Raw genomic sequence first — 27,016 nt, forward strand, 5'->3', positions numbered from 1 at the left:
TATTGTAAATTATTATTATTATATGAAAAAAAATTAACCTAGTTTATAGGTATATATCTATGTATGGGAGTATGTATGATAGTATAAAATTGATGAGGATATAAATTCATAATCAAACATAGTGTAGATAAGTTTTTTTTTTTGATATAATTCATTATTTGAAAATATCAAGTTATTATATAATTATATCCATATCAATTTTATACTATCATACATACTCACATACATAGATAGATACCTATAAACTAGGTTAATTTTTTTTTTTTTTTTTTTTCCATTTAATAATAATAATTTACAATAAATATTCTCGTTATTCCAATATAATTTATATAGAATCATTACATCCATTACCTAAATTCTTAAACATTTATTTTAATATGATATGATATGTTTACAATAATATAGTATATATATTTAAAAATATTTAGCTAAATATTTAGCTAAATATATTAGAAATCAATAATCCTATACTCTTTTAATTATAAATAATAACTCAACCTCAAAATAATTGAAAATATTATATCAATCATATCTTTTATATACTTAACACTATTTAATAATCAGATACATAGATATTATATTTATATATAATATCAATATCCCATTATCAAATCAAACATTTTTCTAATATCAAAACATCATTACAATTATGATGGTAGCTAACAACTTAATGATTGAAAGTTATCTAATTCAATCAATGGAATACATCGTAAAACTCATACATATTATCTAAAATATCATCTTAGATAGGTGTTCATAATGATAATTTAGTAAAACCTATGATATTTAGTTGATAGATTTAAATATATTTAATTAGGTACCTATTAGACAAATATATCACACTTTAATATACTGTTTACTATAGTATCAAAAATTAAATATGTTATTATGAGATGTGTAGGTGTTATTACACTTTCAATTAACCTTTAATGTCTATCGAAACGTTAACAGTCATCAATAATATTATAAACGTTTAATTAAATTAAAATTATATACATCATACGGTATATCTTCTATCAATCTAGTGATTACATACTATACGTAATATCGATCATAGAGAATACAATATACAATGAAAAAATTATTAAGAGAAGATTTATTAAGGTTAATAGAAATTATAAGTATATCAATTTTAAATAAAGGTTGTATTAAGTTAAATACTAACGAATTAACAATGATTAATTAATTAATTTAAGATAATTATTTATGATAAACATATATATATATCATGATTAATTAAATTATATATTTCTAACTAACCTGAATAAGAAAATTAAATAATATTATACTACTATTTATAACATACCGTCAATATATCACCTGATAATTAGTGATATTATGTAACTATCACTCGAAATTCTTAAAATTGTATTATGAAAATGTGAGAGTGTACAACTTTTAATTGTTTTTTAATGATCTATATATAGTAAACAAAACTATTAAACCTATTTCATCACAATATTTTAGGTATAAATAAAGCATACCGATGTCGAGAATATCATCAGATGTGATACAATTGCTTTACTGATAAGTTGTTATTCTATTTAATTAAAATCATTTTTATACCATTAAAATTGTACAAGTGTTTCCAAACATGGCTGGTTCAATCACGGATAATGTGGCTATATACAAGAAAACCTTTACATATATCTCACCGACACCACCTTCAGAGCTCATCGATTCTACTAACTATACGTTAAACTTCGAGAAACGTAAGTTTATACACATTGGAATCAATCCTAGTGATATGTTCAGAGTAGCAGTGAAAATAATAATTCCATCACGTTATGTTAATATTTCAAATGAGTTTCTCAAGCAGATATTTTCACTAATGGATAATATCTTATCATTCATTTTAAAGCAGCCAGGGAAGTATAAAAGAACCATATTTCTTGAGACAGAGAATTTCAAATTATCTAGTATGATGTATAGCGGGGAAAACACCTTAGTAATAGAGTCTAAGACATATGATGGATGTCGAATTCTTTTAAATCGTACAGAACTCATACGACTTCAATGTCTAGAATGGTGTATTTCTGAAACAATTATACGAAAATTCAGAAGTATTTCCATAAGAATTTAAACACAAATTGTCTGGTGTGACGGACCTTATAGGTTTGGTTTGATAACTACTATAGTGAAGAAATTCCCAATATCTTTTAATAAAATTATCTAAAAATGATAAGTGAATAAATGTTCCAATACATATCAAATAATCAATAAAATAATTAATTTACATCCTATAGGAGTTATTTTTTGTGCCTATATTGATATTGCTAAAAATAAGTGGTCTGGATGTACTATTGATCGTAAGTCATTGCATACTTAAATAAAAATTGTGCCGTTCACAAATAAGTAATAAGGAAACAAAGTTTAAAATGTAAAAATAATAACACTTTGGGAATCGTGCATAAAAAAAAATTAAATAAAGAATGAAATATTTCATATCAAATAAGTATTTCAAAATCAGCGAAAGGCGCCGTGTAAAGTCCAGCTTTATGCTTATTTAGACTTACCTAAACGTCTTTTATAACAAGTTATCAATCGTTATAAATTATTAGTGTCTACCCAAAACGCGTTCATTTTATATTTATTAATATATTTTCTTTAATATTATTTATATTATTATAAAACTATGAAACATGTTTGACTATAAGTGTCGTACCGGATTGTATTGTAGATGACTGATTGAGTTTTTTCGATCGGGTTTGGTCCGAAAAAACGGGCGCTGCCGAAGATTCATCGTTCGACAACTTCGATCTTTGTTGCGTGTCTGTGATGCCCGAATTCGCTGCGGCGTATTTCTTCATGAACCGCTCGTTATCAACTATCTGATGGTGCAAATTAAACGCCGCCGAGCTACTACTGTTGTTCAATCCAGATATACCTAGAAAATAACGCAAAAAATATTATTTATGGACCAAAAAAAAACTGTTTTACATATTACAGGTACTCTTATATTTCACGTTACTTATGTTTAAATTTAATATAATTTTTACTTTATATAATCATTACGTATTATGTATATTATGTATAAATGTATTCACATGTGAACTAAATTTCTTATTCTTATTTTTAATAGGTTGAATTGGGGGATTTACCATGGAGAAAATACCCAGCCACCTCCCCAACCCCCAAAAAATCTAAATACACTGTCATGCTTATTATTCATAATTTAGGTATTACATATAATATAATTTAGGTTTCTAGAATTATTTATTATTTATTTTTGTCGCATTTAAAATTTCAATAATTTTTTTCAATGTTTAACGTCATATTAACATTGTTTTCAATTTTTTCTTTTATACGACCAAAAAAATCAAACTTAATATTGAGTTCCAGTACTGGCAACAATGCCAACTATATATCTATCGTAATTTATAAAATAAAAAAATTAATTTAATTTAAAACATAAAGACAAGCGTAGGTAATTTAAATGCCAGGCATAAGTAATAATATATCCTCCATTATATAAAATAAGTCAAATACCTTGCTGTCGCTGTATATGTATACTATCTAAATACGCGTCGTCACAGTTTAATGTTATGGATTTTACACACAACACAAAATAAAATGTACGCACCAATTGAAGATTAAAATAATGAATGTATTTTTATTAAAATTGGTAGTAAAAATCTTAAGTATAGCTACAAATTGTTAATCGGACACTGGTTATTCTACGACTGTCTGACTCCCCTGTGTGTTGTCGTGACGGTGCTCCGTCTCACATAAAGAAAACCCTTATTCAGCGGTTCCCACGGTAGCAACGTCGTACGACACACACTCTGCATTATCGTTGTAATAAAATATGTGTTAATATATGTTAATAACATATATAGATATATAAAACTAAAATATGTACCATTCAGGGGTTCTTAACACCCCCCAGACTAAATGAGACACGGGGGTCCAATGACCACAGTGTTTCACTCAAATTAAAAGTTTCTGTAAAGTTTCGAATTTTCTGTTATTTGGGGGTCAGCTCAGTTTGACAATAAAATAATAAAAATAATAAAAAAAAATAATAAAAGAAAATAATTTATACTTGGATATCCTGAATACCATTAGATTATTCTGCTTCTGGTATTTCAGGGTTGTATAGTTTTGTGACATTTTTTCTTAATCTAAGACCTAATATACTAGTTGTTAATATTGTTAGTATTACAATAATATAAATGAAAATAACATGAATGTTAATATTAAAAATTAATGAAGGTTCAGCCAATGTATGTGAAAGTTTATTTAACTCAACTGCTTTATTAGTTAGTTGGTTCAAATTTTGAATTAGGATTTTATTTGTAAGATTTTGAGGAATAATTGTTTTGACTTTATCTGTCAATGTGTGTAACAGTTCATTCCTAGAATTTACTGGTATAATGTCTGAATGAACTTCCCTACTAGGTTTGTTATTAGAAAATAATATAGAGTTTCTGAGATTGATTTTACAAGATGGGGGTATAGTTATTCTGTCCACGCCCTCAATTTCTATCTTGGAATTTCTTATTGGATTTGTGCAAGTGACGGTACCTACTTCCAGTTGGGTGTAATAGATCCATGAATTAGTTTGCACCAACTGATGCCATATAGGGGTTTTTAAGGAAATGAATTTGAACTTGCAATTGTCTGGATTAAATTGGTTATTCACTAGTAATGAAACTACACATACATCCGATTCTGCACAATGTTGGATATGTTGATTACCTCTACAAACTCTATAGGGATTTAATGTTATACATTCTCCCCATTTTACGTTATCTAAAACAATAAAATTTTCATTGTCACTGCTTACACCTAAATAATCTATTTCAGGGTCAACTAAGAAAATATTTTGTTCACTGTGGATTATAGGTAAAGGTATCGGGTGGTATATATTGTATTCTTCACTGGAAATTAGTGGAATTTCTATTACATAGATAAGATAGTTGTCTTTAAAGAATATAGCTTTTTCAGAGATTCGGAGAATATCATTAAGAGATTCTGTATTTACTTCCAATGGAAAAGTATTTCCAATCGGCAAGTCTGCCTTAATTTCAAGAAGTTCTTTAATAATATGCTGTGGGGTAAAGACACTAGTGTGAATTTTTCCATCTAAAGCTGTGTTTATTATAGAGATAAGGTTCTGTGTTTCATAAGCGTACTTATTTAATACTAGTTCAAATAGTAATGATTGTTCTAATACTTTGGTTCTGAACGCCAATTTATTAAGGTTTTGGATAGTAGTATTTGCTTGTGCTTGTAGGTACTGGAGGTTTTGTTCTACCTTTTGTTGTTGAAGTTCTAATTGTTGTGTAGAGTGATTTACTTCTGCTTGTAGGAACCTGATTTTCTCTGGAATATTGTTTTTGCTAAGTACTTTGCTTCTGTTTAGTTCTGTTATTTGATTTATAATGAATTCAACATCAATCTTTGAGCATACATCGTACAGAACGTTGGCCACACGCCTGAAGGTTTGCCCCAATCCCCGTCGAACTTTATTACCATCATTACCAATTGCTAACATGAGACTTCTGTGATTAGCTTCGATCTCGTTTAAATATGGCAAAGTCGCTCTAGAAAATTGTTGTATAAACAGAGAGCAAATCTCCTCAAATCTGAATCAAATCCAAATCTCCATACTACCAAATCTGTTGTTCATATTTTTACAAATGGTCGTAGTTGCTTCATAGTGAGCCATGATGACATGGTATTTTGAAATTAATAATTGTACATCCAAGGAGATTACCAATTCCCAATTAACATGTGCCAATCTGGCTACTCCATTTGACTCATAATAGATCCCTTGTTGGTTCTTGAATGACGTTAGATTGAATACTTGGTAATGATTTTTATGGTCCAAATCATTGATAGAAGGTTCTGTGATGCTTATTGAAATTAGGCTGAGTCTGAAACATAGTTATGTTCTTTCATGAAATTGTTTTAAAAGGTTCCGGTGTACCTTTACAGGTTTGTTTCTCTTAAGTATCGTAACATTTGGTGAATCTGGTTGGATATCTACTATGGGGTAAGAACCTAACCATTTTGGAGCTAGTTTTCCCTTACGGGCCTTGTCTTGTATTAGGACTCTATCCCCTTCAGCAAGATTTAAAGGTGCTATTGATTTATCATAACGCTCTTTAGATTTGTGTTTGCTTTCCAATAGCTCTGCTCTCGCTAATTTATGAGCTTCCTGCATTTGTTTCTTCATCTCAAAGTGATAATCCTCATAGTTGTATTGAGGTTCTGGGTCTCGAGTGAATGAATGAGGAACTTTTATTTCATTACCATAAACTAATTGATATGGTTGAAATTTGGTTGCTGTATGTACGGTCGAATTATGACAGAACATCGCGAATGGAACATAAGTGTCCCAATTTTGAGGATCTTTGTAAACAAAACTTCGTAAGTAATCCCCTAATGTTCTGTGGCTACGCTCTAGAGAGCCATTGCTTTGAGGATGATATGGTGTGGTTGAAGTTTGTTTGATCTTTAGGAGTTGACATACTTCTCTGAATACGTGGCTCAGAAATTCCGTTCCACAGTCTGTGACAAGACTTTTCGGAAGTCCATGTAAGCACACAAATTGGGTTACAAAATGGTATGCTACCGTGTTTGCTTCATGATTTATCATGGGGACTGCCCATGCAAATTTAGAAAGGTCATCTTGAAGAGTTAAGATGAATATATTTCCTTTATGAGATTTAGGGAATGGTCCTACAATATCCATGAAAATTTTCTCAAAGGGTCTGGAAGCGGTTGTGGTAATAACCATTGGTTCTTTTACTGATCGATTTGGTATTTTCTGACGTTGGCAAGTTTCGCAGGAAAGGATATATGTTTTGATCATCTGTCTCATTCCCTTCCAGTGATGTTGTTGTAATATTCTTTGATATGTCCGATTTATTCCTTGATGTCCCCCCAAAGGAGTTTCGTGGAATTCTCGAATGATTCGTAACTGGTCTTCTTCCGTTAACCGTTCTTGTGTCACGATTTGTATTTCTATTTCCGAATTTCGGAACGTGTAGTATAACATGCTCCGGACGGTTTCCCATTTAATGCCGTCCCGATCTATCACTAAACGCGGACAAGCAAGTCGCGTGACTTTCCGCTCTTGGCAAATTTTCTTGAGATTCTGAAGACTTTGAAAAATATCTGCGCAGGTCGGCTTTTGCCAGAACTTTTCTTTAGTAATGAGGTAGAATATGTTTCTGTCTGCTATTTCTAGTGATGCTACCTCAGTAACCTTTTTCTGTAGTCTACGTAGCTGTGCTAGGTTGCCAAATTTTCTTCTCATTTGTACGGCTATTCCGTGTGTCATCTCGAAATCCGCCGAAACGCCACATACCAAGGAAATGTTATGATCCATTTCGAATATATTCCCTGATACTTCGCTAATCTTTTTAGTTGGTTTCTTAAGACTGGAATCTGCTTGCAGAAATTCCTGATAATTTTCGGAAATTTGTATTTCTCCCAAAGAACTGGCTTGATGAGCGTTTTGAGCATTCGGAGTATCGGAAGTTTCTGATGGTTCTGAATTGTCTGGATATTTTGAATTCTCTGCAGCTTTCGAGGATCTGGTGACGACTTGATTTATTCGACTTAAAGCATCTGCATTTGTGTTATTAGCGCCAGGTTTGTAATGAATGGTGTATTGGTGTTCCTCCAATTTTAAACGCCACCGCGTTAGCCGTGAACCTGGGTCCTTTAGGTTGAACAGCTACACCAATGCCCGATGGTCTGTTATAATGTTGAACTGTTGGCCAAAAAGGTACGGCCGAAAAGTTTTAACTCCCCATACTATGCTTGCTAATTCTTTTTCGGTCGTATTGTAGTTTATTTCAGCTTTATTCAATGTTCTGGATGCATAAGCAATTGGTAGGTCCTTCCCAATGGGTCCCTGAGAAAGTACACAACCAATTGCGTAGTTGCTGGCGTCACAGGTAAGATTGAACGGTCTAGTGAAATCTGGGTACTGAAAGATCGGATAATTTATTAGAAGGGTTTTCAGTTTTTCGAATGACTGTTGACATAGATCACTCCACTTGAATGGCACATCCCTCTTTAGTAACGAAGTTAGTGGTTTAGCTATCTGTCCATAATTTTGAATGAAACGTCTATAATACCCAGAGAGTCCCAAGAACGATTTAATACCTTTTACGTTTTGGGGTACTGGAAAACTCTGAACACACTCAACCAATTTCGGGTCAGGCATAACGCCTTCGTCAGTAATTTGATGTCCTAAATAAGTGACCTCTTTCCTCAGAAATTCGCATTTCAAGGGCTGTAGTTTTAAATTGAATTGTCTAAGCCTTTCCAAAATTTCTGTAAGTTTTTGTGAATGATCTGGGAGGTCCTTAGCATAAATAATGATGTCATCAAGATATACTAATGCTTTTAACCCATTCAGGCCTGAGAGTACTTTGTTCATCATCCTCTGGAATGTTCCGGGGGCACCTTTTAGACCAAACGGCATCCGCAAAAATTCGAAATGGCCTTTATCCGTGGAGAAGGCTGTATTTTCGCGGTCCGAGCGTACTATAGTATTTGGACTTTCCTAATTGGTCCAGGATGTCCGTAATATTGGGAAGTGGAAAAGCATCCCCCACTGTAACTTGATTGAGTCGTCGAAAATCAACGCATACTCGATATTTTTCAACACCGTTAACATCCGGTTTCTTTGGAACAACCAAAAGAGGCGCGTTCCATGGAGAATCACTAGGAGCAATTACACCTTCTCGTTCTAAAATCTCCATTTGTTCTGTTATTTCTTGCCGATGTCGCTGGGGTAATCGGTATGGTTTTTCATGAATTGGATGAACGGCTCCAGAAGTTTTGATTTCGTGAGTCACGGCGTTTGTCGCAGTGATTTTATCCCCTTCCAATTGAAACACATCAGAGTATTCCTCACAAATGGTAAACAATGAAGATTTTTCTTCGGAGTTTAAATGATCTGTTCGTAGGGCTGAGTGTAAGCGAGAAATTCTGTTTCCATCAACACAAGGTTCCGTATTATCTGAGATTTGTGATAAGTGCACATTAGCTTCGTTGAAATCTTCATGCTCGAGTTGCTCTAGCTCAGGAATTTGAAATTGAACTTGACTGTCTGTTGGATTAATAAGTGGAAAGTATATAAGATGATTTCTTACTGTGGTGACACAATTTCCACAGGTGATGGCATTCGTAATGCTTTGACTAGAAATTAAAATAGTTGAATCCTCTGTTTTGTTGGGAGCTGGAATGGCAACGAGAGTTTGTGTTCTTGGTAGTATTGTTAAGTTACAAAGAGGAGGAAGGATTAATTCTTTTGACTGGTAGTTGATTATGGTTCCTTGTCCGATAATAAATGGTTTGCCTAAGATTCCTTCATTTGGTACTGGGAAATCGGGTTTAACCACTTCGAATTCAACACGTCTTCGTTCACCTCCAATTTGAAGTTCGATAGTGACGGATCCTAGAGTCATCACAAAAGTATCTGTTATTCCCTTGAGTTCGTACACGGTATGGTCGTATACCATTACTTCATCGCGCAATGCTGAGAGTTTGATTAAATTTAAGTCACTGCCAGAGTCAATTAAAAATTTGGGATCTGTTGGAATGGTCTGAGGGCTTTGACACTGTACATGATCTTGTTCAATTTTCTGACGAGCTGTATTATTTAAGATAGTCCTGCGAATGAGATTGCGGCTGTTTTCATGCTTCCTGCCGAGCGCCCGCCGTCGGCTCCCGACTGTGAAGAGTTTTTCGAGTTTTGTGAGGTAGTCGATGTAGATTCTGCGGATCGCTTTGAAGTCACGTATTTTAATTTCCTACACTCCTCCTTGGTGTGACCTGGTTTCTTGCAATAACGGCAAGTAATCGTACTAACGGTCGCTTTTTGGGGATTCTGAGGTTTTTGAACATTATTGGGCTTAGCTTGGAGAGACCTGCAGTCTCTGGCCCAATGTCCCATTTTCCCACAATGGAAACAAGGAGTACTAGGTTTCTTTGTGTGCGTTTTTCCATTGTTTTGTTTGACAGAAGATTCATAAAAACGCTTGGACTCGTCGAGTGATTTTCTCACCCTTTCCTCTTCTCGTGCAGCTTGAATCGCTTTTTCAAGGGTTGGTGGATTTCGGGCCTTAATGAAATCTTTCAATTTTCCCAATCCTTCTATAAAAACTTGAATGGTCTGAGCTTTCAAACTGTCCTCCAATGCTGTGGCGACTTCTACAGATTTTCCGTTGGTTTCCTGTTCTAGTATGAGGGTCTGTAAGGACTCAATTCTCGAAGAATATGACATGACGTCCTCATCACTTTTCTGCTTACTTGAATAGAGTTCTAAATATAGATGTGTCGTGGTTCGCTGAGGTTCTAATGACGTTTTTAATGTATCTTTGAGTTCGGTCCAGGAATGAATCGAACGGAATTTTACGGCGGCCCGGGCCTTTCCCGTAAGCCGGATAATAATGCCTTGGAGTAGTCGCTGCTTAGCTTTCTCATTGGCACACATAATTGCGAATTCACATTGTTCTAGGAACAGCTCGAGATCCTCTTGGTTCGCCCCACTGAATGTCGCTGGTAATAGTTTTAAGGCTGCTTCTAGCCCTATGGTGTCTACGGATTTGCCTGACTGCGATAGAAGTTGTTGTGGGTTGTTCTGTGTTGATGTATTTGTTACTAGATTTTCGGCTGGTTGAGAATTTCCTGCTTCGGAATTTAATGGTTGTAGAATGGATTCGTCGTCGGTCATCACAATGGTCTGATCTAGAATATTTGTTTGCAAGGTATGGTTCGTATGAACAAGCACGCTATCTACGGCAGCTATTGTTTGGTTAACGTTTTGCAATAACGTCTCGTTAGATTCTATAACTTCAATGCTCTGGTTTATAAAAAGATTATCCCCCGAAATTTCTGCAACGGGTCGTTCAGATTCTGGAAATTGTGGATTTGAAAACCTAACAGGAAGACTGAGACGTGGAGCAGGGACAGGGTCCTCGAAAGTTTCCTCACTATCTTCCAATTCAGGGGTAGGGGACCTACTATTATTATCTACTGTGTCACTCATCAACTAAGTATTAAGCAGTAATGATCTATGCCAAAAAAAAAACTAGTACTGTTGCTAAACAGTTAAAATAGATTATTAAGTGTTATCACTACTGGTTTTTATGACAATAATAAAAAAAAAAATTCGATAACTAATTTAAATTGTTAGTATGTTAGTAAATGTTCTGTTACTCAAAACACCGCAAACTGCATTGACGCCGCCATGAGTGTTGCCGTTGGAAGCGTGTAAATGAATCTGCTTGGCTCTCAGTGAAAAGAATCATAAACGACGTAAATCCTCTTCGACAGCTCTTGTGGAATGGACGTTCGCTTGCCCCGAAACAGCTGGCGCGGGGACCACTACAGGTAGTGGGTTTCGAATATTGCTCCGTTATTGTTGATTGTTATTGTAAACAATGTTATCAATCTTCTTATCAAGTTTGATAACTCTTATCAATATTGATAACAATGTCGATTTTGACTATCGATTTCGATTCTGACTATCGATTTCGATTTTTACTATCGATTTCGATTGTGGTGTCTTACCGATTGCTTGAACTGGTCCGACCGATGTCGGGTTCGGGCGGCGCACTAATGCCACGCCCAAGAATTTGCTGACGTCGATATTAATAATAATAAAAAGAATATTATTTACGTATTTTTCCGGAATTTTCGGTAGAATGTCTGAATGTTAAAGGTCTGAAGTGTCTGGGTTGATCCGAGTGTTTGAATTTTCTGCGAGTCGTATTTGGTTACACGGACGCAGTGCACGATCTACTTAGCTATTTAAACACTTAAAAAGATTTTTTTTTACTTTAAGCGTAACACCGGAATCTACGGATCCCACCGCTGCCACCAAAAATGTTATGGATTTTACACACAACACAAAATAAAATGTACGCACCAATTGAAGATTAAAATAATGAATGTATTTTTATTAAAATTGGTAGTAAAAATCTTAAGTATAGCTACAAATTGTTAATCGGACACTGGTTATTCTATGACTGTCTGACTCCCCTGTGTGTTGTCGTGACGGTGCTCCGTCTCACATAAAGAAAACCCTTATTCAGCGGTTCCCACGGTAGCAACGTCGTACGACACACACTCTGCATTATCGTTGTAATAAAATATGTGTTAATATATGTTAATAACATATATAGATATATAAAACTAAAATATGTACCATTCAGTACCGAACAGTGACAGTACCGATCAATCTACTACGCAATTCGAGGGATATTGTTAAAAACGATGTTTGTCAAATCCTTGTGTTCGGAGTTGCTGAAGCAATAGTAGTATGTTTTGGTCGGTTCTGGGCCCCCCCGCAAATCCGGTGAATCCGGCTACCCCGCCCAGCCTATAGTTATATGCTATCGCAACCGTGCTCGGCCGTGCCCCCTCCCCTCTCATTCATCACATGCCATACCGGCCCTTCCCCCTCCCATCTATACCTATCACATACATTGCGAGTCAATGCCACGCGCTGCCATTCCCCTCCATGCCATGTCATGCCTTTCTCCAACACGTAACGTGCTATCGCAAACGTGCCTGGCCTTACCCCCCCCCCCCCCATTAATGTCCCCCTAAAAATGGTATATCACAAAAATATAATATACATTAAATAATTCAAATGGTATATCACAAAAATATAATATACATTAAATAATTCAAATAATTTAATTTAATATTATACTAGTATTTAAAACAATATATTATTATTGTTCTAACAACCTAGCTAGTTGTTTATTAATACATTATTTATACATTATATAAACACAGTTTGTGATAAGTTAGCTGTGTTTATAATAATAAACATAAAATTATTAATGATTTCCCAATACCATACATCTAAGTGAGAGTGTAAATGTGTAGTATACATATCGCTACCCAATATGACATTATCAAAACACAGTTCACACATAGTAAAGTTAACGAGTCGTTTATATACATAAAACATTGTATACTTCACACTTATGGTGAAATATTTTAGTTTTCCTAAGACCATCAACTTAACGTTTAGAAAGTTAGTATGTACAAAATCTAATTGCTTAGCTATTATTTCAACAATTTAAATGTATCCTAAAATAATTGAAAATATTATCTGGATTAATCTTTTAACATGGCAAATAAGTAGATAATATTTTACCAATCCATGGCTTAAAATGTTACCATTACCTAAATATATTAGAAATCGAAAGGTATCTAGTCCTACAAATGTTAATAACCAGTCAGTATGTTCCCAGTCGTATACTTCAGTACACAAACATTTATCGTTTTACCTTTAATATTTATAACGAAATTTATTTTTAAAGTGTTTATTAGTTCAAACACTCACTACTCCCTACTCCCTAGTCTATGAGAGTCAATACTGTGCGCAACCATACACATCATGTCATACCACACCCTTCCCCTCCCATCAATACCTAATGCTTACCAACCCCCATCCCCTCAATCAATGTCTAACATATACCACACCATAACACTCCATAGGTTAGGTTATAGAGTACTAGCCCTTAATCAACCTAGCCCATCCAGGTACCTACTATCGTGTACGTGTGCGACCATATACATCATACTACACCATACTTCACTACAATCAATGACTAGTATATACCACTGAATTAGTAAATTAGATAATATAATACTATTTAAAACGTACAATTGATATATTAGGAAAGAATTTCTATATATTATATCATATTTATATAAACACTATATTATACTATACCTACCTAGTACATATCACACCTTACCCCCACCATCAATGGGGTGGGGTGGGGGTACCACCTACCATCAATGTCTATCACTAAAAATGTATATATTATATAATTCTCAACATAATGATAGGTAACTTTATAGTTATCTAAGACATTATTATATGAGGTATGTTGGTTTAACATTTCACATACATATATGATATATGTATATTATATTATTATAGTTTTAAAATATAGAATAATAACAATATTAATTATTATAAACATTGTAAATGATTAACTAATAGTCTGTTTAGTAAGAACATTCTTATTTCTTAATTTAGTGAATCGTTAAATTATATATCCATACGTTGATATTATATAATATATTAATAATATGTATACCATATAAATAAGTAATTATTAACGATACCTTATAACCTTTAATCGATGTGAAATATGAAAGTCTATCTGTATAACTTATATTTAATAAATATTAACACTATGACGAATTTTTAACAAAAAAATGTTATGCCTCCAGAGAGAATCGAACTCCCCACCCCTAGTTTACAAGACCAGTGCTCTAGCCTCTAACCACTGAACTATGAAGACCATATATCTATAACTGAGTAAATTGTTATCTCCATTACTAGCACCTTAAGAATTATACTTCAAACTACTATACTGATATATCATACTTCGATTATCTTCCTCCGATAGTAATATTTAACTAAGTGTAAAATTCTATTTAATTATCAGACATATATATTATTACGCTTTAATATATTGCATACAAACACCAACGAGTATATATGATATTACTAAATTTGAAAGTGTTTCACTTTTAATTAACCTTTAATATCTGTAGGAAAATTAACAACCACTGATAATTTTATAAACGATCAAATCTAATTTAAATGATATTTCGATCGTCTTTCGATGTAATGATTATACATAAAGTGTATGATATTATTATATCAATGTAAATAATAAAATTTTTTTAAATGTTTATTGTTATATAGTAGTATTATTCTTTTTTAAATTATATATATTACATACAGTAGTAAAATCTTAAATTGATATACATTATAAATATGAAAATAATAAATACCTATACGTTCTATTCCGCTTTAGGCTTTTCTATGTATGAAATCAGTATATAATATAACATATGCTTAACCCTTAGAGATTATTATATATTCAAAAACATCCGAAAATCATTGAAAAGCTAACTCTCTAAGTTTTATACTATGTTATAATATGTTATAGGGTAAAACAAATTATTTTAAAACATGTATCATATGTATAATATTCATATTAAATTTATAACACCGTACAATAATTATTGTATGGAGCTACTCACTATTATAATATTTTCAATTAGAAGTCATAGAAAATACTAAATATTACACTTTAAACTTAGGAAGAATATTCATACTAAAGTAATAATATACAATGTTATTTTTTTATTTGATAAAATAATTTTAACTTAATAATATTAGACCTCTATTACCGATGTATCGTATAAATACTGAGAAGGAATATTTCAAATAAAATATATTTTACTATATACACGAGACATAATATATACATTTAATTAAAACAATTTAATCGATATACATTACATATCATAGATCATGTAGAAACTAACTAGACATGAAAATATCGTAATATATATATATATTTTTTTTTTAACAATGTTAAAGGTATTAAACATACATACAATGTGGTGATTATGTTGGATAATTATATGCACCACCTCAAATGAAATCTCGTATCTTAACGTGATATATATTAACTATTCCGTTAGTAATAATATTAAACTTTAAGCGTTATATTACGTAATTTGTGTTGATTATTTCTAAAAATATCATGAAAACATGCTATACATTGAGTGTATAGTATACTATATAACATATTACTCCTCATCACACCTTTTAGAGAATGAGTGATATGCTCAGTTTCTTAACATCTTAGTATGAAATTTAAATCACATTGCTACGATTTCTATTAACTTCTATTAACATGAAGATAAAAATTTGTTTAAAGCTTTAAATTGTAAATAAAATATATATGTATATATATTCAAATAATAACGTTGTGTATCAAGTCCTATTCATTACCCTTACCTTATAAGTCCTTCGAAAATGTTGATTGAAAAAAAAAATATATATAAAATAATATACACTCATTAAAAAATATGTTAATAATATTATTGCTCAAACAACCTTATACTGGCTAACAACAAATATTAGGAACATGACAACCTGAATTATTATTATATAAGTAAATATCAATTCAAATCAATTACCTAATTGTTGTATGACTTTGTAACGCATTACAAACTCCATGGACGTTAATAACCAATCGTGTTCATACAAGTAAGTTTCATAGAATTTTTCGAGTGAAAACAATAATAATTAATAACTATTCTTATGTTATAGATTGAAGAAGATAACATCAAAACCTGCAAACAAAACTCAAATATGTACCCAAAAATTTTGAATGTTGTTTCTGTTATCATTATATTTTATTTGATAACCATGACTCTCATTATCCCTTTGACGAGTAAATTATTTTTCATAGTTGTACATCCAGAGAGTGAATTGTTTTTACCAAAATACTGTAGTTTTTATCAAAGTAATGACGGAAATTTACGTCACAATCATTGTTACGCAAAAGAGTAAAGACGGATAAATACGTCCTGTTAATTTTTATCAAAAGAGTAAAGACGGAAATAGACGTCCTAAGAAAAATTATAACTCAAAGTGGAATGACATTAATTTCCGTGTAGTGTATGTGTAATGAAACTTTAAGTTATTAATAAATATATTAATTACCTGTACAATTTAGAAATAAAACACTATTTAAAATGTATTCCCAAATATAATATTTACTATATAGGTTTATAAAAGGAGACTTTAATATCATATAATGATATATACTAATATACTAAATATGCTTAGGTACTATAGAGAAAATATATAATTTCCATTAAACTCTTTCCCAAGTCTTCGACGTCCGATTCGTCAGAACTACTATCAAAATCACTCAGTTCGTCGGCTGATTCATCATTTGTTATGATTTCAGCTATTCGATCGCAAGTTAGTTTATTCATGTTAAATCTAATAAGTTAAGACAACCGACGACGAATTAAATAATATAAAATAGGCAACTATAATATATAACAGATTATGTATTTGTAAATCACTAAATTGTAACTGACTAATGTCTAACAGAGCACCCAAGTGAAACAATGATGGTAGGCACAATGCAGCATTCGATAATAATAAAATTAAATCAGTATTCAGTAATCACATGCATAGTAAACAACAACACCGCGTGTGTTTTGTTTTTTTATAGTGTGTGTCTTCACAATATTATGATTATTATTAGTATTATTATTACAGATTGTACAGTATAGGCAACATATAAACAAAGATTCTATACGCTTTTTAAAATAATTTATATTTTAGTAAGCAACACTGATAAAAAGTGGGATTTTAGTTATCAATTTAGTCAAGATATGGTGCTAAATATTTCATGATAAGTATATTATTGTTAAGAGCACTCCTGTAAATATTAAAAATCAAAGAAGTCGGAAACTCCAACATGACGGAAATATACGTCATTCCTCTATACAGCTACTTTATTGAATGACGGCAATTTCCGTCTATACTCGTCAAAGGGTTATTGAGTTCAGGAATCCGATAAAGGTAAGTCACAACTGAAAATATATTTCGTACGTCTGTAAGACAAACTTCTAGGCCCGTAAGTAGGTAGTATTATTCGGTTCTATTCCCCGTTTTTAAAATTACAAGGAGATTTAAAAACGTTTGTCCACGACTTTCCCTCTAGAGTGATCAGACTTGTGGGTGCTTTTTATCCTCGTTTTTAACAGTTACAGGGGGATTTAAAAACGTTTATCCACAACTTTTCCCCTTGCGATGGCATTGTCGTCCCCGGAAAAATATTATAGTTGGGTTATTAATAAATAACCAGATTTCAATTATTTCGCTATTGGAATGTAAACTTTCAAAGAAAATTATTACATGAAGTTTAGAAGAATGGTTCACACTTATGTCTGAATCTAATTACAATTCAATTATTAATAATTTGCACACCAAATGTAGACGTGTAAAAATAACTGATAACTTTTCATATTCAATCAATGTTAAACATAGTTTAATTACCTTGCATATAAACGAAAATAAATTACATTAGTTTGACAAACATTGACTTCGCCCGTCTCAAGCAAATACAAAATTTGATCTAGTCGACTATGACACTGGCTGTAGTATTAACATACTTACCTACCCTAAATTCAAATATAACAAACTCTACACCCAACGCCTTAGCCCACTAGGCCATGAGCCCACAAGTTATTTAATTGATATTATATCCTTGTAATTTTAAAAACGGGGAATAGAACCGAATAATACTACCTACTTACGGGCCTAGAAGTTTGTCTTACAGACGTACGAAATACATTTTCAGTTGTGACTTACCTTTATCGGATTCCTGAACTCAATAATGAGAGTCATGGTTATCAAATAAAATATAATGATAACAAAAACAACATTCAAAATCTTTGGGTACATATTTGAGTTTTGTTTGCAGGTTTTGATGTTATCTTCTTCAATCTATAACATAAGAATAGTTATTAATTATTATTGTTTTCACTCGAAAAATTCTATGAAACTTACTTGTATGAACACGATTGGTTATTAACGTCCATGGAGTTTGTAATGCGTTACAAAGTCATACAACAATTAGGTAATTGATTTGAATTGATATTTACTTATACTCATACGACATCAATGTCTAAAATGGTGTATTTCTGAAACAATTATACGAAAATCAACTATCATACAACCAATCATCTTAAATCAATTTGAAATATTTACCGAGTATCTCGATAGAGAACTTAGTAAAATGGAATCCATACCAAGAACGAGTGAAGAAATGATTATATTTATTAAAAATATACATGATGATCATATTATTGAAAATAGTCCTAAGCATGATGTTAATTTCATCAGTCAACTCAAAATGTTTGGATATACACAATTAGCAGAACATTCGATACAACGTTGGAATAGGGAGATGACGTCATCAGAGGTATGTTAAAAAATATATTTATACCTCTTAGGCCGGGGCTATACACAGCGTATTCCGCCGCGTTTCGAACGCGGCGTATTCCGCGGCGTTTTCCGTCGAATTCAAAATGCATTGGTTTATATCGGAGTAGCTATACACGACGGATGTAATACGCCGCGTTTTCATCCGCGGCGGAAAACGCCGGTCGGCTTGCGTTTTGGCGGACGAACGCCGAAGTAATAAAAACGCAAACTCCTAATTTTACATTGTTTTATATTAGGATGGGCTATACTGGTGACGGAAAACGCTGCGTTTACACCATAATTTTATGAATACAATAATTTGACGAGGATATTCAATATTTTATCTATTTAATTTAACTACCTACTCATAAATAATAAATAGATTGTATATTTTATATATAGGTAGGTATTATATTATATTAATTTTAATATATGTAAAGAAAAATGTTAAATTATTTCATATTTGATATGTAGTATCAAAATATCTAAGTAAATATTTTAATTAGTTTAATTAGTAATTGATGTTTATAATTTGTGTTGGTTACCTAATTTTAATTTATGGAAGTATTAAGAACAGTTTTGTAAAGAACAATCGTAGAAAAGTTCAATAGGTGGTGTTGTAATTAAAGAAATTATAGAAATAATTATTGGTAGAAATTATTGGTATATCAAAGTGCATTGAAGCTTCCTCCTATTTCCCCCCTGACAATAACTTGAAAATTGAGTGATGCTAGTTGCGAGGACACTAGGAAGAGCATTTGTAACTTAAAACAACTTTGTGAATAAAATGGCCTATGTTAAAAACAAAAAAATACTAATTTACCTATGTAAACCCCAATGAAAGTATGGAACAGTACAATATTGTCCATCATATAAATTATAAGTTATAGGTACTCAAATATAAGCCATAAACATGAAACCAGCTAATAATAAGACAAAATTAAATAATTTCTGTTTTATTTTTAAACTAATATTATATTATATAATATGATGGGATATTAAAACTATTTATATAAATTATTTTAATATATTGTGCATTATTTTTCATACCACCGTGCTGGTTAGCTGTGTGACTCGAGCCGTACCTTCGAGCTGTAGGTAGTCTTGTTTTGAAAATGTATAATAAAATTAAAAGCTACCAAAGTATTTAAATAGAATTGTTATTTTAAAATAACTATTGGAAAAATATAAACGTGTGATCATATTATTTTCTTTATTTGAGTGTTCGACACTGTGACGTTGACATCTACGGACTCGTGGTCAACTAATCATTTATTATAATTAATAAGTAGGTATATCACATTTTGTGCACCAGTATTATACCTTTACTAAGGTAAGTAAAATTATTAATTTTTTAATTGTGTTTAAAATAATAAAATGTATTATAAATTATTTGTATACATTATTTAACTTAATTTTCTACATTACAGAAAAATATGTCATTTGATACTGATTTTTTCATTATATCTATTGAACAAAAAATAAGTATTTGGAACACATCATGTATGGAGTACAGAAACCGTGATTTAAAGTTAAAAGATTGGGAAGATATTGGAAAAACTATGAATCTTAATTTTAATGATTTCACTGCGAAACAAAAGGATGACTACAGTGAGTATCTACATTATAATAATAACAATAGTATTTATAACCAAAATTTATTTAATAATACGCATTTGTGTGATCATAATATAACATAATAGAAAAAAATTATTATTATAATGTTCCACCTTAATTTAATCACGTAATGCTACTTATTGTAACATGATAATAGTATTATTATTAAATATTAATGTACCTAATACATAAAAATATATTTATTATTTAGTAAGAAATTATTAAATTTTAAAATACTGCCACTCCAACAAGCCTTCTGGGCTATTAAAATATTTAGCATAATATTCTCTGACGTCTTTAGCGTTTGTACCTGATGATCCTCGAAATACAGTGTCTATTGAATCCAATTCACAACAAAGTGTTTCTTCAAAATTAATACCATCACGTCTTCTCACAAAATTATGCAAAACACAAGCACCTTTAACTATTATTTCTGCAAAATCAGGTTCAACTAGTAAAGGGGTATGAAACACCCTCCATTTATTGGATAGTATCCCAAATGCGCATTCCACAAAACGCCTAGCTCTTGACAGTCGCAAATTAAAAACTTTTTTCTGGACATCCAAGTTTTTTTTAGGATACGGCCTCAATAGATTTTGGTGTAGACCAAACGCTTCATCACCAACAATTACGAAGGGTTGTTCTTGACCGTGGTCGTCGTTTGGTAGCTTCTTAACTCCGGGTACATTTAATTTATTGTCGTATAATTGTTGTCCTAGGGGAGATCTTTTAAATATATTACTATCTCCTTCTCGACCATATGCACCTACATCCACTGTCAGAAAACAATAATTAGAATCAACCAACGCCATAAGTACGATAGAAAAGAACTTTTTATAGTTAAAAAAGTCTGTTCCACTATGTTGTGGACTTATTATACGAATATGCTTTCCGTCCACTGCTCCTAAGCAGTTTGGAAAGTTCGCATTCTTATAAAAACCTTCTGCAGTATTCAACCATATTTCATTTGTTGGTACAGGCATCTCTAAGGGTTGTAACTTTGTCCACAGTACCAATAAAGTTTCCTTTATTATCACACGAATAGTGCTTTTTCCAACAAAGAAATCCAAATGTAATTGATTGAAAGTAGCTCCAGTTGATAAGTACCTGGTAAAAATAATAAGATTTACTTAACTTAAAATTTAAAAAAAAAAAGGTGGGCAAGTGGATGTCGCTCTGCTGTACAGTAGGTTACAAGTGGGTCACTGTATAATGGATGGTATTAAATTTGAATTCAATGATATAATATCATTGTATAAGAAAAACGATTCTGAGCGGAGACGGTATGTCAGTCTAGGTTTAAGACATATTATATACTTATCTATGGTATTAAAAAAATAATTCACCTATAATAAATTCCAAATACATCAACAACAAACCGTGACACTATCACAGATATATAATAGTTTACTTTAGAAGTTTCAAGTACCCAAAAATAATATTGTACAATCACAACAAAATAACTAAAAAGAATATTCTAGGTTTTTTAATTTGTAATTCGTCCAAATTTGAACTTAAAATGACTATAAAAATAAACTGTGTTTATGTATTTTTTAGATTTTTTCTTAACATAATTATCTACTTACGTGGAACCTTGTTTTAAATTTTCAATCCTAAGCTATAAAAGTTGAACATTTTATAAATGATTAACTACAAAATAATTATTAAATTTTAAATTTGATAAATGTTGTCCAAATTTGAACTTTAAATGCTTATAAAAAAAAAATTGTGCCTATGTATTTTTAATATTTTTCAACTGCTATTGTAACAATATAGCAGGAGCCTTGCATTAATTTTTCACGCTTTTTTAACCAACAAATAAAATTTTATTGATATTTATAGAAAAAAAAACTAAAAAAATTGAAAACTGACAATGTCCGTAAACAGTCCAAAAAGGGTCGAATTATTTTCAAAATTGTATCGTGTATAGAAACTGCAAATATAAACAACCAGTTAAAATTTCATGCATCTACGATCATTTGTTTCAGAGTTACACCAAAAACCAAAATCGATTTTGATAAAAATCAATTTTGCGTAAAAATTCCCGTTTTTCCTTAATTTTTCTTTTGTTTTTCACGTCGCTTTTGAAAACTACTGAGAAATTTTTACTTTTGACCCCCCAAAGTACCAACTAGATTCACTTTCCTATCAGAAAAGTTACTGTTGAAGAAAATCGAAGCATTTTTACTGTCCTAAAAGGTGATGACAGACACAAAAAAAAATAAAAAAAAACACACATCATTGTAAAATCAATACATTCATCGCTTCGCTCAGAATCTAAAACTCATAAATGCCTAGCCTCGAGTATTAATTTATTAACAAATTTAGGATTCTGAGTGGAGCGATGAATGTATTGATATTACAATAATGTGTTTTTTTATTTTTTTTGTGCCTGTCATTACATTTTAGGACAGTAAAAATGCTTAGATTTTTTTCACCAGTATCTTTTCTGATAGGAAAGTGAATCTAATTGGTACTTAGGGAGGTCAAATATTTCTCATTAGTTTTCAAAAGCGACCGGAAAAACAAAAGAAAAATTAAGGAAAAACGGGAATTTTGACGCAAAATCTGTTTTCGAGAAAATCGATTTTGGTTTTTGGTGCAACTCTTAAACAAATAATCGTAGATGCATGAAATTTTAACTGGTTGTTTATATTTGCAGTTTCTATACACGATACAATTTTGAAAATAATTCGACCCTTTTTGAACTGTTTACGGACATTGTCAGTTTTCGATTTTTTTAGTTTTTTTTTCTATAAATATCAATAAAATTTTATTTGTTGGTTAAAAAAGCTTGAAAATTTGATAGAAGGCTCCTAGTATATTGTTTCAAAGGCATATGAAAAAAATTAAAAATCGTTAGTCACAGTTTTTATTTATAAGCATTTAAAGTTCAAATATTGACAAAATACGGAAAAATCACGAAAATTAGCAAATTATTTTGTGTTGAAAATTCGTAAAAATTTTTCTTTTAAAATCTAAGATTTTAAAATGTAATACAAGATTCCTTATAAGATAACTACCTTTATCAAAAAAAAAATGTCCATAAGAAAGTCAAATTAAGTTTTTTTTTATAAGCATTTAAAGTTAAAATATTGACAAATTACGTAAAAATGTCGAATATTTTCAAATTATTTTGAGTAAGAAATGTATAAAAACTTTTATTTTCAAATCTAAGAATATGCTTGCAATTTTAATTGAAATTCATATTTTTTTAGTTAAAGAACTTCAGAAGAAATGGAAGAGTTTACGCGATGCTTTCAGAAAAGAACACACCAAGTATGATAGATCTGGTTCTCAAGCATCAAAAAAACCGAAATATTGTTATTACGATGCTTTGTCATTTTTAACACCGACATTTACAGTTCGACAGTAAGTTTAGCCTACTTTGGTTACAAAATAACAATATATACCTACATTAGCTACTTTTTATATAGAATTAATTTTTAGGCTATATACTATACATACATGATAAAATGTTCTAAATGCTTTGACTTAATTTGAACTTTCTATAGACATGAGAATTTTTCGGAATTTTTTTTAAGTGGTTGAAGTCACAATTTTTACAATTTTCGTCAAAATTCCTAAAATTTGCAAATTATATTTTTTAGTAACAAATTTTTTTTTTTTATATATATCTAGGAGCTGAAAATTTAATAGTAGAATCTTCATATGACATGCTAAAAACTAAAAATCAAAAAAAAAAAAATGTTTTTTTACAACTTTTTTTATACACATTTGAACTTTAAATTTTTGTAAAAATTAAATATATTATAATATATTTTACGTATAGGTATTTTATAATACACAATGACATTTTCAAAATGTTTAGATTAATTTTAACTTTTAAACTAATGCCCAAATACCATGAATCTATACACACTGTTCTAGAGCAAGGTAGTATATTGACTCAAAAGTGAATAACAATAGTATAATATGATAAACATATTATTATGAAATAGGCTGACAGATCGTTATTACTTATTACGCTCAGAATCGTATTTTGTTTACAATGATAATATACCATTGAATTCAAAATTGACACTCAGTGACCGATCACTATCGATACCACCCAACCTAACCCACTTCCTCAGTCCTCACTTTTTTTATTTCAGAACATCAGGTAATATTTCACTATTTTCACTCGAAAATACTATGAATATGGAAGATGAAAATCCAACAGAAGATTCACCAGACATTGACGCTGATCCTTCTTGTGATTTAACTGCACAAATCGATACACCCACCATGAACACGCCTTTGCCAACATCCATCTCGGGAACAAAAAAAAACACGAATAGAAAAAATAGTGATTCGCCTTCTTTATTCCAACAGAAACTTTTAAAAGTTTTGGATAAATCTCAGAACGAAGATGATGATGACGACAAACATTTTCTTCTGTCATTATTACCCAGAATGAAGGCAATTGATAACGCCAGTAAAATGGATGCTAGGATTGAATTGATGCAGGTCATACAGAAATATGCCAGGAAACGTCCCGCTGAATCAACTTCACCATATTGTCTACCCATACAACCAATTCAATATCCACCATCTATGCCAACTTTGAATACATCTCACGAATATGGCCTGCAGGTTCCTGAGAATGTAATTCCTGGCTCAAGTAATAATTGGCCACCCCACTATTAGATCAAAATTTATTTTCATTTTTTATTATTTTGTTAAGCACAGGTGTTAATATTATTTTGTTTAAATATAATACTAGGTATTTTTCATTTATTTAATTTGATTTTATAAGTTGCATATAAAGTGTTCAATTTTGATTTAATTAGAAATAATAGGTAATAAAGTATTTATTCAAATAAAAAATTGGTACTTACTTTAGAGTAATCGATAACCTTTCCACTGCCGGTATTGTATCACCTTTGATGTTTTGTTCTTTTTCCAAATCACTTTTTACAATATTTAAAAGTTCATCAAATGTTTTTACAGACATTTTATAATAACTAAAAAATTTTTCAGGAAATCGTCGTAAGTCCTCATATATTATATTGAATTGGCCCTTTTCTGCCCTTTTTTTCCCGTAGGGATGTACCGCAAACTTCCTGTGTACAGATTTCTCTCCTTTTTCTTCCAATGCCTCATTTATGGCAATTATTAGAGCTGGTGTAATTTTTGGCATAATGATAATTGATAAACCTACTCCTACGAACTGACTAGTGCAAATGATCGATCGATGAGTGTCTATTTATTAATTTGTGCTATTCGATTGCGATTAATATATTTATTATTTATATTATTGATACAATAATTATGGGATTTACCATTATTTTTAAATATTGTATAAATATATGAGGCGGAATACGCTCGACGGATACGTCTTGTATAGCTCGGCCGTCGGAAAACGCCGCGGAATACGCCGCGTTCGAAACGCGGCGGAATACGCTGTGTATAGCCCCGGCCTTATAAAAAATAATAATAAATTAATTATTTTTAGCTATTTAATGGAAATGCGACTTCACCAACCTCACCAACAAACATCATGATAGACAATACATTTGATACACAAAATGAGGAAGGAGATGTTTTCAAAGCAGAGGTAATTTATAAAATAATAATAATAAAATTTATAATTGTTTTATATTTGTATACTTTTTCAGTCATACGATTCAATTCATGATCTACTCCAATCATTTGATGCTAATGATGGTCCTGATTTTTTCAACACACAATACTCACCTCATCCGCTAACGTACGCTACTTTTCCAAGATCATTACACAGAATAAAAAGAGCAAACTCGTTTCAATAATTGTAATGAATTAACAATTTATATGAAATTAAAAAAAAAAGATATGATATATATTATACATGTTTTCATTTATTGAAATAATATTAAGTTTTAAAATCTGTATTTACAATGTTCTTACTTAACAATATTTCAAAGTGTTTATTATTTCACTATATCAAATATAACTTTCATTTTATTTCCATTTTAAAGATTATCATTAAGTTTAAATGTAAGCAGTACTCATCTGAATTTACACATAATCCTCATTCAGCCTTATAGTAAAAAATAAATGTCATGCCTCCAGAGAGAATTGAACTCCCGACCTCTGGTTTACAAGACCAATGCTCTAACCACTGAACTATAGAGGCTATATATCAAAAAGTGACTAAATTTCAAGTATATCCACTATACCGAACTATGACTTATATATATACATACATACATACATCTATAGATTCTAAATATAGATTTATTATCATACATAATATGAAGATTACATATATATATATAAATACATAATCAAACATAGTACAGATAAGTTTTTTGAAATAATTCATTATTTGGAAATATGAAGTTACTATATAATTATACCTACATAAATTTTATACCATCATACATAATCACATACCTTAAATTCTTAAACATTTATTTTAATATGATATGATATGTTTACAATAATATGATATATATATATATATATATATATATATATATATATATATATATATTTAAAAATATCTTAATGCTATGGAAAACTCTACATATATAATATATATGTATATGTATATTATATATATACATGATACTTACATATTTTATACTATAATAAAAT

General features: G+C 30.8%; 2 protein-coding genes, 1 non-coding gene and 1 pseudogene across 3 annotated transcripts; 2 read left to right on the top strand and 2 right to left on the bottom strand.

Moving 5' to 3' along the window:
* Positions 1–1,594: 1,594 nt before the first annotated feature.
* Positions 1,595–26,205, top strand: LOC149060103 (uncharacterized). Its single transcript, XM_089227750.1, has 4 exons — positions 1,595–2,024; positions 18,523–18,815; positions 25,893–25,994; positions 26,056–26,205. Exons 1-4 carry the CDS (start codon positions 1,595–1,597, stop codon positions 26,203–26,205), a joined length of 975 nt encoding a protein of 324 aa, XP_089083876.1.
* Positions 4,040–5,674, bottom strand: LOC149060104 (uncharacterized; annotated as a pseudogene).
* On the top strand, positions 19,307–25,123 carry LOC149060105 (uncharacterized). Its single transcript, XM_089216342.1, has 3 exons — positions 19,307–20,428; positions 23,653–23,806; positions 24,550–25,123. The coding sequence occupies exons 1-3, from the start codon at positions 20,254–20,256 to the stop codon at positions 25,082–25,084; spliced, it is 864 nt and encodes a 287-aa protein (XP_089072468.1). The 5' UTR covers positions 19,307–20,253; the 3' UTR covers positions 25,085–25,123.
* A 274-nt stretch (positions 26,206–26,479) lies between the features above and the next one.
* TRNAT-UGU (transfer RNA threonine (anticodon UGU)) lies at positions 26,480–26,552 on the bottom strand. The gene has a single exon. It is a non-coding gene; the product is annotated as a tRNA-Thr (tRNA).
* Between the last annotated feature and the right edge of the window lie 464 nt (positions 26,553–27,016).

Source organism: Diuraphis noxia, unplaced genomic scaffold, assembly GCF_037042655.1.
Source record: "Diuraphis noxia isolate RWA-SAM2 unplaced genomic scaffold, SU_Dnox_SAM2 contig0001, whole genome shotgun sequence".
NCBI lineage: Eukaryota > Metazoa > Arthropoda > Insecta > Hemiptera > Aphididae > Diuraphis > Diuraphis noxia.

Coding starts and splice junctions, on each gene's coding strand:
- LOC149060103 (XM_089227750.1), top strand. CDS start 1,595: ATGGCTGGTTCAATCACGGATAATGTGGCTATATACAAGAAAACCTTT. Junction 2,025..18,522: donor CATACGACTTCAATGTCTAG/AATGGTGTATTT, acceptor ATCAATGTCTAA/AATGGTGTATTTCTGAAACA. Junction 25,995..26,055: donor GAGATGTTTTCAAAGCAGAG/GTAATTTATAAA, acceptor ATACTTTTTCAG/TCATACGATTCAATTCATGA.
- LOC149060105 (XM_089216342.1), top strand. CDS start 20,254: ATGTCATTTGATACTGATTTTTTCATTATATCTATTGAACAAAAAATA. Junction 20,429..23,652: donor GAAACAAAAGGATGACTACA/GTGAGTATCTAC, acceptor ATATTTTTTTAG/TTAAAGAACTTCAGAAGAAA. Junction 23,807..24,549: donor CCGACATTTACAGTTCGACA/GTAAGTTTAGCC, acceptor TTTTTATTTCAG/AACATCAGGTAATATTTCAC.